General features: G+C 37.4%; 1 protein-coding gene across 1 annotated transcript in view; it reads left to right on the top strand.

Moving 5' to 3' along the window:
* Positions 1-13,616, top strand: part of KLF8 (KLF transcription factor 8) — a 78,684-nt gene that overhangs the window by 26,927 nt on the left and 38,141 nt on the right. Inside the window, exons 3-5 of the mRNA XM_057718436.1 lie at positions 1,852-2,416; positions 5,020-5,125; positions 5,783-5,922. Of these exons, the coding sequence (XP_057574419.1) occupies positions 1,852-2,416; positions 5,020-5,125; positions 5,783-5,922 (811 nt within the window). The remainder of the gene's footprint in view (positions 1-1,851; positions 2,417-5,019; positions 5,126-5,782; positions 5,923-13,616) is intronic.

Raw genomic sequence — 13,616 nt, 5'->3', positions numbered from 1 at the left:
ATTTTCCTGAATATGTTTGTCAATACAATGAATAACTGTGGATTGAGTACTAGCTAAGCACAAGGCCTTGAACTCATAGCATTATTCTGGGCAACACTCAAGATCTAGGAGATGGCCTCTACTTAGCAAAACATGATAAGGTTGCCAAAGTATCTCCATTCTATATTTAACATTCAGAACTTCAGCTTCATTAGGTTTCTGAGCCTAAAGCATAGAGTCCAGAAAGTCCCGGAAAATTTAACTAGATCTTTCCTTAATGTATATTGGCGGACTATTTTTATATCTGCACCCATGACCTATATACTTCTTGAAAAATGATATTATACCTAACTTCTTTTTTTTTTGGCCATGCCCCATGGCTCGCGGGATCTTAGTTCCCCAACCAGGGGTTGAACCCAGGCCATGGTGGTGAAGGAGTTGAGTGCTAAACACTGGACCACCAGGGAATTCCCAACCTAACCTCTTATGCTTTCTGTTGTAACTCTATTTCTCAGTGTTATTGAATCTCTGTTATCCCAGAGATTCCTGGGATTCTGCTCTTTAATCTGGGAAGGGCGCTAGTTAGGTGAAGGGACAAGTAGGAAATATGGGAAAAATAGGAGCTTAAGTTGATTTGAGGGATTCAGAGGACAAGAGATTTTTAAGTTCAGCAGAGCCATTCTTGACAACTTCTCCATATCCTCCCCCTCCCCACCAACAGAATTCTACTGCCTACCTTACCTAGATGGGAGTGAATCCACCCTTGAGGGATGGATTACATTAGAAGTATGTCAAACAGTGGCAGAAATCACAGAAGACATGTCTTAGAGGAGCAGATTGAAGCAATATGTGGACCACAAACAAGGCCTGAGTTGGGATGAGGTCTTTTTTTTTTTTTAAGGTCTTTATTGGAGTATAATTGCTTTATACTGTTGTGCCAGTTTCTGCTGTACAACAAAGTAAATCAGCTGTATTTATACATATATCCCCATATCCCCTCCCTCCCGCGACTCCTTCCCACCCTCCCTATAGTTTTTTGTTTGTTTGGTTGGTTGGTTTTTTTGGCCGCAACACACAGCATGTGGGATCCTAGTTCCCAGACCAGGGATCAAACCTGTGCCCTCTGCATGGGAAGTGTGGAGTCTTAACCCATTGGACCACCAGGGAAGTCCCTTAATTAGTATTTTTAAGTTTAAAATTTGCACAGATTTAGCATATAATACAACTGACTGTAATGCATTATGATTCCCTAAGCATACTGTCTGTTATATCTCTGTAGACAGAAATATCTTTCTTACCCTTTCTCTGCCTACAGAACTTCTATTAATTCTCTAAGGCCCATCTAAAATATCACTTCCTCCTTGAAACCTTCCTTGATCTTCTAGACAGAATGAGTCATTCCCTTTTCTTTTTCTAAAATACCTTGTTTGTATATCTGCTGTATCACTTATTATGGTATGGCATAAGCTACTCATGGTATTCTATCATTATAGTTGGTATGTTAGTATGTACTTCATGGATATACCTTATTCATTTGTGCCCTCACTGGGCTTAACACAGTACTTATAGAGGATACTCAGACGTGTCGATTCTAATTAATCTTGCAGAATTATTGTAAAGATTAAATGAAATAATTTGTATCAATTGCCTTATACAGTGCCTGGTGCTGGTACTCAATAAAGTTTCCCTCCTTTTTCCTCTTTACTCTTATTTTTTCATCTTTTTCCTCTTACCTCGTTTTTCTCAACTCCTTGTATATTCTGTCCATGACAAGAGAATAGAGATTTCTTTCTTTCATTGCTCACATGTCTATTCTTTAGGGTATTAACACTCACTGTTTGCACCTCTCATTTGTTTATGTATTTATTTTAGGTCACTGGCCCTGTTCAAATTAGAGACTCCCTTAAGACAGCAAACAGAGGTAATATGACATCTTCACCACTCCTGGATGCTAATCCCATGGAGAACCCAGCACTGTTAAATGACATCAAGATTGAGCCCCCAGAAGAACTTCTGGCTAATGATTTCAACCTGCCCCAGGTGGAACCAGTTGACCTCTCCTTTCACAAGCCAAAGGCTCCTCTTCAGCCTGCCAGTATGTTGCAAGCTCCAATACGTCCTCCCAAGCCACAGTCTGCTTCCCAGACTCTTGTAGTGTCCACTTCAACATCAGACACAGGCACTTCAGCAAACATCCCTACAGTTCTGACTCCAGGCTCTATCCTGGCCTCCTCTCAGGGCACTGGTGGCCAGCAGATCTTACATGTGATTCACACCATCCCCTCAGTCAATCTGCCAAGTAAGATGGGTAGCCTGAAGGCCATCCCAGTGGTGGTGCAGTCACTGCCCATGGTGTATACTACTTTGCCTGCAGATGGGAGCTCTGCAGCCATTACAGTCCCACTCATTGGAGGAGATGGCAAAAATGCTGGATCAGGTGAGCATCAGTGTGCCCCTTTGCTGGACCTTACCTTCCTTCATCTATCCCCTTTTTGAATATCCTATCTCCTATTTCTTTTCCAATTATTCTGGCATACAGTTTTAAGAGCAGTTTTTCATAAATGCTGTTTTTATGAAGTCTCTTCGATGCTTACAAATGTACAATGAATCTTTTTCATTTAGCCCATGTTTCTCAAACTGGGGTATACATATCTTTGAGTGAAATACTATGTATCTTTCTGGAACCTCTATATTATTTGATAATAATTTAAAACATTTTATATTTTTAAAATATGATTTTATTAAAGAGAAAAATATAATATTAGAATAATATTTTCGGATTAAACATGAACTTCAAATATAGTTTTAAGCTACTAAGGCACCCACTCTGGGACTTTCCAGGAGGATGTATTTAGTCTCCTATGCCATTAGGAATGCTTTGGTAGAAAAGTTGACAATATTTCTAGCCCTACACACTTCCCTGCCTCTCCCAACACTGTACCTTTTCTCTTCCCTACAGGTAAAATAGTCTTTGAAATTTTGCCATCTTTCCTGTGTTCCACCTCATTTGGCATCTATCACCCTCCATATTACTTTTTTACATGCCTGTATTACAAGTGTATGGGTACTCTTCTCAAGTTAACTGTAAATTGCTCGAGGACAAAACTCTATCTTATTTTAATTTGTGCATCTCCAGAGAGCACAGTGGTAGATAGTAGTTGTCTTGTAACAAATAATTTGATGAACAACTTTGAAAATTTGTCCAGGAGAGAGTTCATATGCTATAATCTTACCTTTTATTTATTTTTTAAAATAAGTTCAGAATTCAGAAAGGTATGTTTATCTCCCTTTCCCACTATCCCCCAGCCACCCAGTTCACCTCCTAGGGGCATATCTAGTTTGTAATGGAGAATGATGGAAGAAAATTATATGGCCTCTTGAAGTGGTTCAAGATATTTAGCTTCACCACATCTGTAGAATTACAGTCAGTTTTGGATGTTCAGCTTTAGGAAGGATGTTGGGAAGTTGGAGTATAATCAGAGGAGAAAGATTAAGATGGTGAGAGGACTAAAACCCAGGTCAGAGAGGAGCTGATAAATGTTTAGCATGAATGAGAAAGACCAAAGGGGAGATATGTAGGTGGAAATGATTAGGAACCAGATTTTAGCTCAGTGTAAAAAAGAAACTTTCTAAGAATTTTCTACCTTTGAAATTCAATGCTTGTGATCACTCCATCACTAAGTGTAGGAGAATGAAGACCATACTAAGCATCAAGTTGCCAGAGACTCTGCTGTGTTCTTTTGAATAAAAATGCCATTATCGACTAGTGGTTAATTGTGGTAATGATAAGTGTTCATAGCAATCTTGTTTTTGAGATCCCCTGAGGGGGTTAATTAAAATACAATTAGCGATTCTCATATAGGGAGAGAGCCAAACAAAAAAGCAAATGGGAAAATAAAATTATTTGTGTGAGAATTTGCTGATATCAAGGGATCATTTGATGGGCTTTGAATCCCGCCCCCCATAATATCCATCAGTCCATCAGAATCATTTTAAATAAACAGAGTAAATTTTAAAAGTGTTCAGTGTAGTTTCAAGCTAAGACCATTAGCACAGTGGTCTCCAAAATGATATGCTTACACATTGGTGAGGGGCAGAGGGAGGTGTTGCACAAAATATTTGGAGCACAAGAAGAAAGCATCAAAACTTCTATTTATATTTTCTCACCCATTATATGTTATTTTGTTTGTTTTTCATAACGTACACAAAATTTTAGGATACTAGTACATTTATAACATACACACATACACATGCAGAGACACAGACACAGATACATGCTTAAAACGTTTTAGTGAATGATACACAATATATGGAGGTGACTGTGCTTGCCAAATACTCCCCACCCCAAACTTCATTGCCACCCTTAAGTTTCTTCTATATAGAAGAAACTTTCACTAGATCTTTCACTAGAACTTTCACTAAAAAGAAGCTTTCACTAGATCTAGGAGATGGCTGACCACCTGACTGAGTTTTGTTAGGAATCAGAAACACCAATGGTTGACAATATATATTAAAGGGCTTCTGCCAGCATAGACTAGACACTCATTATGTTTCATCTCAATGACTCATTTCCATTTAGGAACACAAAAACCAAAGGAGATGTTCTCACCTCTGGCTTGAGCCTAGGCACTGATCTGAGGACAGCCAGGGAACTAGAGTTTGATTCAACAAACACACATTGAACCTGACTCTTGAGCAGACCCTGTCCTGGGAGCTAGGGATAGTTGATTCATACCCAGACCTTATCCTAGAGAAACCCACTATCTTATCTTACTCACTATCCTAGAGAAGCTCATTTTAGTGAGAACGCTCCAGAATGCTCTTTACTACCTTTCCCTCAAAGGAATCTCTGTATCCTGCTATGCTAAAATTTTAAATACTCTTCTCTTCCTTCCATACAAATATACTTCTTCCATCTTTGCTTTTTCTTTATTTCTCTATCTAGCTGCTACTTCTTATTGGTGGCCAAACTGGAAATCCTGAAAATGATTAGAGGCTCATATATTTGTAGCCCACACTGCTCCTTTTCTTTGCTTTTAGTGAAAGTTGACCCCACCTCCATGTCTCCACTGGAGATCCCAAGTGACAGTGAGGAGAGTGCAATTGAGAGTGGATCCTCAGCCTTACCGGGTATTCAGGTACAAGAGTAAGTACTTTTATCTTTACTTCAGGTCTGTCTCTGTGTGTGTGTGTGTGTGTGTGTGTGTGTGTGTGTGTGTGTGTGTGTAGTAAAAGTGGAACAAATTCTCAGACACAATAGTAAGAATTTGAGGACAGCAAAATATAGGTAAACTGCCTTTTCAGTGAAGATATGAGCTTGTATGCACACGTGTGTGGACATGGATGTTATGACACAATAATGTTCTAATTATAGATCATCAATTTTTACCCTTGGAAAATCTGCAAATTTCCTATAAAGTACAGTTGCATTCTGTTTATCTCTGTAAGTTTAAAGCAACCTTATCATTGGCCTTTGTTTTAGCAACCATGTTAGATGAAAAATACATTTTTTTAAACCTAAGGACGAGGCTTATTAGAGTGAAATGTTCGTACTGCTTGGGAAAAGAAACCACCCAAAGAAACAATACCGCCTTCTGGGAACTGCATTTACTGAACAGAATGGCCTACTTGAGGAAATGGCTTGAACTATTTCAATTATTTCTTCTCGATGGGGGGTGGGGGGGCTGGTATTAAATTTGCGTAATTTAAATGAATGTATGAAGTGGTCCGATTATATGTAAGTCCATTATTGAGCCTCCACTTTAAAATCATTATTTGGCCCTATCTCTTTTTCTTTGCTCAGACCAGCAGCAATGACCCAAATGCAGGGAGAAGAGTCCCTTGACTTGAAGAGAAGACGGATTCACCAATGTGATTTTGCAGGATGCAGCAAAGTGTACACCAAAAGCTCTCACCTGAAAGCCCACTGCAGAATCCATACAGGTCTGCCCACCTCTACCCTAACCCCAACACACACACACACACACACACACACACACACACACACACACACACACACACAGAGTCTCTCAGAGAAGGGAAGAGAAGAAAGTCTTGAAACAAAGGCTGATCTATTTATACTCACTGGCGCAGGTTCCATTCATGGCTTTTACCCCTATCTCGTTTCTACTCTATGGTAGCTTTCATGAAACCAGCCTAAGAAAACACTAAACCTGGTGTCTTCTGAATAGTCATCATCCCCATTGAGGACCTATAGTTATTTCTAATTGGGAAGTCATAACATTTATGCAAAGATTAAGGAAGATAAGACTCCCTCCCTTGCTACCAGAGCCCCACAAATTTTATTGAGCATTGAAAAGCACAGTTAATTTTTTATTGGAGTATAATTGCTTTACAATATTGTGTTAGTGTCTGTTGTACAATGAAGTGAATCAGCTATATTTATACACATATCCCACCCCTCTTGGACCTCCTTCCCCCGGCCCAGAAAAGCACAGTGAAATTAAAGCAGGAGTTTGGAGCTCAGTGCCATCCACCAACCTATAACACACATTTGTTCTCATTAGAAAAAAAATGGTGCCCATTAGAAAGGATAAGTAAAGCAGACCTGGGGGCTGAGGGTGGGGACTGGGACAGTGAGCAAACTGCTCCACCTGAAGGAGAACTATCACTCAACTCCAAATAAGTATTACCACATTTAAAGAAAAATCAAGATTTTTATATGAAACATCCTAGATTTTGAATGTTGGCATCTAATTAAACAAATTTTATAACACTGTATATTCAAAGAAACCTGCCTATGGGCCAGAAACTTTTCAGTCATCAGTTTGTACCCTCTCCTTGAAGAATCCTCATCCCCAATCATTTCCAGCTCAGAAGTGAGGCTTGGACACCCTGAACGAGGAAGGGGCCCTCTTTTCTTGTAAACATATACTGTATTAGAGTTTGTATAGAGGAATTCAGTCTTAGTTGCTGTGCTCCAAGGCTGTGAACAGGTGACTGATTTCCAGGCTGCATTGTCCCAATGTTCCTATAACACTCTTCTTATTTATTGATGTTTGATTTGTGTCTCCCCCACCTAGGATGGAAGTTGATTCCACTGAATATGTATATTATGTTTAAATATTTAAACCTGAATTTTCAACATGCACAAGTAGATCGTTTACTGGACTCCCATGTACTCTTCACCCAACTTCAATAATTGTATTAGTACATGCCCAATTTTATTTCTTCACACTCCTACCAACTCTCCCACTCCCCACTGTATTATTTTGAAGCAAATTCCAGACATCATATTATCTTAGTCATAAATACTTCAGAATATACCTTTAAAAGACAAAGATGTTTAACAATAGGCACAACATTACTAACACATAGAAAAATTCCTTAATATCAAATTTCCACAATTGTCTAATAAGTATTTTTTTAAAAAGTTTGTTCCAAACTTTTAAGCAAAACTCACATATGAACTAGCAGAATCAATATGAAAAGGAGCCAGCTATGCAAAAGCTTGAGTAAAGAGTGTTCTTGGGTAGAGAACAAAAGCTGTGAGATGGGAATAAGCTTGCCTTGTTCTGATAAATAACAGATGTCCAGCATAGCTAGGCATATTGAGTATGGTAGTTAGTGGTAGAAGCATTGAGGTGCAAGAGTAGAAGGGGGAAGACCACTTAAGAAAGGCTACTGTAGTGATTGCAGACAAAAAGTGATGAGATGGAATGGATAGGATGTTAGGAGTGAATGTGGAGAGAAGGAAGTCATTGATGATTGAGGGGACACTGATGAGTGTCTCAGATTTCTTTTTTGGGTGACTGGGTAGATAGAAGTACCATTTACAGAGATAGAGAGTTTGTCAAGACCATACATTCGGTAAGTGGGAAAAGTCCCCTGGAACCCAACCTTGGTACGCAACCTGGGTATACTTTTTTTCTGTTGCTGGTATTCCTCAAGTTCTTTGCAACTGAGGCAGCTGAAGAAATGCCTGATTTATTGCCTGATAAAGATTGGGGTTCATTGCAAGGGGTTCCAGAGAGTGATATCCTTGTCTCTGGTAGACATTCTTAGCACAGAGCCATGAGGCTCTTGCTTATCTGGATACCACCTCTAGTATGCAGTGCAGCCTTTCATCTCCTCTGAGCTTACAATCACACAAAGCAGAAAATACAGATACAACAATTTCCATTAAACATACAGTTAAGCCCCAGTTTTTAATCACAGCATCACGCATTCACTCAGGCTCAAAATTAATCATTGATTCTTAGCATTCTCTATACCCCCAGTTACTTGTTTCTAAAGTACTATTATTTCCTTCTTCAAATAGTTCTTTTATTGAGGATGTAAACAGAATAGCCAAGAGCATACACTGTGAAACTACACTGCCTGGATTTGACTCCCAGTCTCACTCATTAGCTGAAAGTTACTTCACCTTTCTTTCCCTCAGTTTCCTTATCTGGGAATATTAATAGTTTAAACAGTTAGAAAAGTGTCTGAGATATAGTAAACTCTCAATAAATGTGAGCTATTATTTGTATCCTTTCAATTCCATTCTCACTCCCACACAGGCTTTCTGTCTTAATTTATTCTTTTTCTTCTCCAACTTTACAGTTGAAAATTAAAATTGTTTATATTTAAGATGTAAAATTGGGTGATTTGATATATGTATACATTCTTAAATACTCACCACAAACAAGCTGATTAACATATCCATCACCTCACAAAGTTACCTTGTGTGTGTGTGTGTGTGTGTGTGTGTGTGTGTGTGTGGTGAGAACACCAAAGATCCATACTCTTAGCAAATTTCAAATATACAATATTGTTAACTATAGTCACATTGTCACACATTAGATTTTTAGGACTTATTTATCTTGCAAAACTGGGATTACTAGTTCTAGATCTGTGAAAATTGTCAAGGGTATTTGGATAGAGATTGCATTAAATCTGTAGATTGCTTTGGGTGGTATGGGTATCCTAACAATATTAATTCTTCAAGTCCAAGAACATGGAATATCTTTCCATTTTTTGTATTATTTTCAAATTCCTTTATCAATGGTTTATAGTTTTAGAGTATAGGTCTTTCATCTCCTTGGTTAAGTTTATTCTCAAGTATTTTATTCTTTTTTATTTGATTGTAAATGAGATGGTTTCCTTAATTCGTATTTCTTCTAGTTCATTATTAGGGTATAGAAAATCTACAGATTTCTGTATATTAATCTTGTACCCTGTAACTTTACTGACATCATTTATCAGTTCTAATAGTTTTTTGGTATAGACCTCAGGTTTTCTATGTCATCTATAAATAGTGACAGTTTTACCTCTCTCTCAATTTGGATGCCTTTTACTTCTTTTTCTTGTTTAACTTCTCCAACAAGAATTTCCAATACTATGTTGAGTAAAAGTGGCAATAATGTGCATCCTAGTCTTGTTCTTTATATTAGAGAAAAAGCTTTCATCTTTTCATCATTGAGTATGATGTTAACTGTAGGCTTGTCACATATGGCCTTTATTATGTTGAGGTATATTCCCTCTATGATCACTTTTTGAGAGTTTTTATTATAAATGGATGCTGAATTTGGTCAAATGCTTTTTCAGTGCTTATTGAGATGATCATGTGATTTTTATTCTTCCTTTTGTTAATCTGTTTTGATTGATTTGCAAATATTGAACCATTCTTTCCACCCTAGAACAAGTCCCACTTCATCATGGTGTATGATACTTTTTATGTACTGTTGGATTTGATTTGCTAATATTTTGTTCAGGACTTTTGCATCTGTATTCATCAGAGATATTGGTGCATAATTTTCTTTTTCTAAGAGTTTTTTTTTTCTGATTTTGCTATCAGGGTAATGGTGGCCTCATAGATTGAATTTGGGAATACTCCATCTTCTGCAATTTCTTGTATGGTTTGAGAAGGATAGGTATTAACTCTTCTTTAAAGGTTTAATAGAATTTCCCTGTGGATCCACTGGATCTTGAACTTTTGTTTGCTGGGAATTTTTTTTTTTAGTAACAAATTTAATTTCACTACTAATTATCAGTCTGACTAGGTTGTCTCTTTCTAGTTCAGTTTTGAAAGGTTGTATGTTTCTAGAAACTTGTTTATTTCTTCTAGGTTCTCCACTTTGTTGACATATAACTGTTGATAGTTTTCTCTTTTGATTTTTTTGTATCTCTGTGTAATTTGTTGTTATTTCTTCTTCTTTCCTTTGCTTTGTTTATTTGTATCCTCTCTCTTTTCTTTTTGATGAGCCTGCCTAAAGATTGATCAATTTTGTATATCTTTTCAAAAAAAACTAGCTCTTGATTTGATTGATCATTTCTATTGTTTTGTTTTTGTTTGGTGTCTATGTTATTTATTTCTTCTCTGATCTTTATTATTTCCTTTCTTCTGCTGACTTTGGGCTTTCTTTGTTCATCTTTTTCTAATTCCTTTAGATGGAAGTTTAGGTTGCTTTCTTGAGATTTTTCTTGTTTCTTCTGGTAGGCCTGTGTTGACATAAACTTCCCTCTTAGGACTGCTTTTGCTGCATCCCATAGATTTTGGAAAGTTGTGTTTCCATTTTCATTTATCTGGAGGTACTTTCTGATTTCCTTTTTGATTTTTTCATTGAACCATTGGTTTTTTAGAAGCATGTTGTTTAGTCTCCATGTGTTTGTGCTTTTCCCATTTTTCTTCTTATAATTGATTTCTAATTATATACCATTGTGGTTGGAAAAATTACGTGATATTATTTCTATCCTCTTAAATTTATTGAGGCTTCTTTTGTGGCCTAGCATGAGAACTATCCCGGAGAACGTTGTATGAGCACTTGAAAAAAAAATGTGTATTTTGCTGTTCTGGAATCAAATGTCCTATAGATACCTATTCAGTCCAACTGGTCTATTGTGACATTTAAGACCACTGTTGCCTTACTGATTTTCTGTACAAATGGTCTGTCAAGTGATATAAGTGGTGTGTTAAAGTCCCTACTGTTATTGAATTATTGTCATTTTGCTTTATGTATTTAGATGTTCCCATATTGGGTTCATATATGTTAACAAAATATCTTCTTGTATTGATTCCTTTATCATTATATAATGCCATTGTTTGTCTTTGGTTATGGCCTTTGTTTTAAAGTCTATTTTGTCTTCTTTGAGTATTGCTACCTCTGCTTTCATATTTGTTCCATTTGTAAGAAATATCTTTTTTCAACCCCTCACTTTCAGTTTGTATGTGTGTTTAACTCAGCAATGAGTCTCTTGTAAGCAGCATACAGATAGGTCTTGTGTTTGTATTCAATCAGCCACCATGTTTTTTTGATTGGAGCCTTTAGTCCATTGACATCTGAAGTAGTTATTGATAGATATGTACTTATTCCCATTTTATTACTTGTTTTCTGTTTGTTTTTGCAGTTCTTCTCTGTTCATTTCTTTTTCTGTTTTTCTTCCCTTGTGGTTTGATGGCTTTTTTTAAGTAGTATTATTGTATTCCTTTATTTTTATTTTTTGGATCTCTACCTTAGTTTTTTGATTTGTGGTTAGCATGGGGTTCATATATGTTGACCTATAGTTATATCTACACTTTTAAACTCATAGTCATTTAAGTTCAAACACATTCTGAACAATTTGCAATTTTTACTTCCCTCCCCCACATTTTGGGGTTTTTTTCTTTTTATGTCATATTTTTCATCTTCATGTTTATCTCAACTGTTTATTGCTGTTGTAGTTGCTTTTACAATTTTTTGTCTTTTTAATCTTTGTACTGGCTTACTTAATTGTTTGATCTACAATCCTTACTATATATTTATCTTTCCTGGTGAGATTTCCCCTTTCCAACAGATTCTTACTTTTTTTCCAGTTAGGGAAGACTGTTTAACATTTCTTTTAGGGTAGGTTTAGTATTGATGAACTCTTCTAGTTTTTTCTTGTCCAAGAAGTTCTTTATCTCTTCTTTGATTCTGAATGATAAACTTGCTGGGTAGAGAATCCTAGGTTGCAGGTTTTTTTCTCTTTCAGCACTATGAATATATTATACCACTCCCTTCTTTTTTTTTAATCCCATTATATTTATTTTTTTAATTTTTACTATTTTTATTTTATTTTTGGCTATGTTGGATTTTCCTTGCTATGTGTGGGCTTTCTCTAGTTGTGGTGAGTGGGGGCTACTCTTTGTTGAGGTGCACAGGCTTATTATTGTGGTGGCTTCTCTTGTTGCAGAGCATGGGCTCTAGGTGCATGGGCTTCAGTAGTTGTGGCACATGGGCTCAGTAGTTGTGGTGCACAGGCTTAGTTGCTCTGTGTCATGTGGAATCTTTCCAGCCCAGGGCTCGAAACCATGTCCCCTGCACTGTGCCACCAGGGAAGCCCACCACTCCCTTCTTGCCTGTAAAGTTTCTGCAGAGAAATTAGCTGATAGTCTTATGGAGATTCCCTTGTATATGACTTTGTTTTTATATTGCTTCCTGTATAATTCTACCTTTAAATTTTGCTATTTTCAACATGGTATGTCTCGGTGTGGATCTGTTTGGGTTAATCTAGTTTGGCACCGTCTGTGCTTCCTGTACTTGTATATCTGTTTCCTTCAAGTTTGGGAAGTTTTCAGCCATAATTTCCTCAAATACATCTTCAATCCCTTCCTCCCTCTCTTCTTCTTCTGGGACCCCTATAATGTGAATGTTGATATGCTTAATGTTATCCCAGATAAGTTTTAAACTGTTTTTATTTTTAAATTTGCTTTTATTTTTGCTCTTCTGATTGGGTGATTTCCATTATTGTACCTTCCAGATCACTGATGTGTTTTTATGTGTCACTCAATCTGCTATTCATTCCTTCCCATGTGGTTTTTTTAATTTCACTTATTTAATTCTTCATTTCTGAATGGAGCTTTTTTAATGTTTTCTACTTACTTGTTAAAATTTTTACTATGTTCATCTATTTGTTTCCCTAACTTAGTTAACATTTCTGTTACCAATGCTTTGAATTCTTTGTCAAATTGTTTATTTCTGTTTCATCATTCATTTTTTTTGTTCAGGGATATTCTCTTGTTCTTTCAATTGAGAGCAGGTCCTCTGCCTTTTCACTTGGCTTAAATTTCTCTGTCTATTAATTTAGGTGAAACAGTTACCTACTGCTTTCTTGAAGGGGTATTCTTATATGGGAGTGCCCTGTACAGAATGTGTGTGCCCAATATCTTTGGTGGGAGAGCTGGATTTGAGGTGGATGCAAGTCATTTCTTTCTTCAGGGTGTGCTGACAGCTATCACTTTGGTGGGGTCGGAGATGGAGAAACTAGAGATGGAGCTGGTTGTGAGGCAGAACTTCCCCTCTGCTCACTAGCCGTCATGGCACTAGCAAGGATGAGGTCTGATCCCATGTTGCTGGAGTGGAACTCCTGAAGGTAAGGCCTAAGTTGGCTTTGTTTAAGTGTGTGTTTTCACTTCTCCCAGAATTGGGGCCCTTGCCCCAGAGGGGCAGAAAGCTGCAGCAATGAGGCTCTATGCAGGCTCTAGGCTCATGTCAGCTATAGGCAGAAGTTGAAGCTGTCACCATTTTACTGCCTGTGGAGGCACCCACAATTGTTTGCCTTGCTTGGCTCAGACACAGCCTTGGATGGAAGTCTCCCTTGTCCCTCACAGCTGATTTAGTCCCCAGCTTCTGCTGTACCCACCCTGTTGTGGAGTCACACTGTAGGGCAGGTGAGAG

This window comes from Hippopotamus amphibius, chromosome X, assembly GCF_030028045.1.
Source record: "Hippopotamus amphibius kiboko isolate mHipAmp2 chromosome X, mHipAmp2.hap2, whole genome shotgun sequence".
NCBI classification, from domain to species: Eukaryota; Metazoa; Chordata; class Mammalia; order Artiodactyla; family Hippopotamidae; genus Hippopotamus; species Hippopotamus amphibius.
This window is presented reverse-complemented; position numbering and strand designations above follow the sequence as displayed.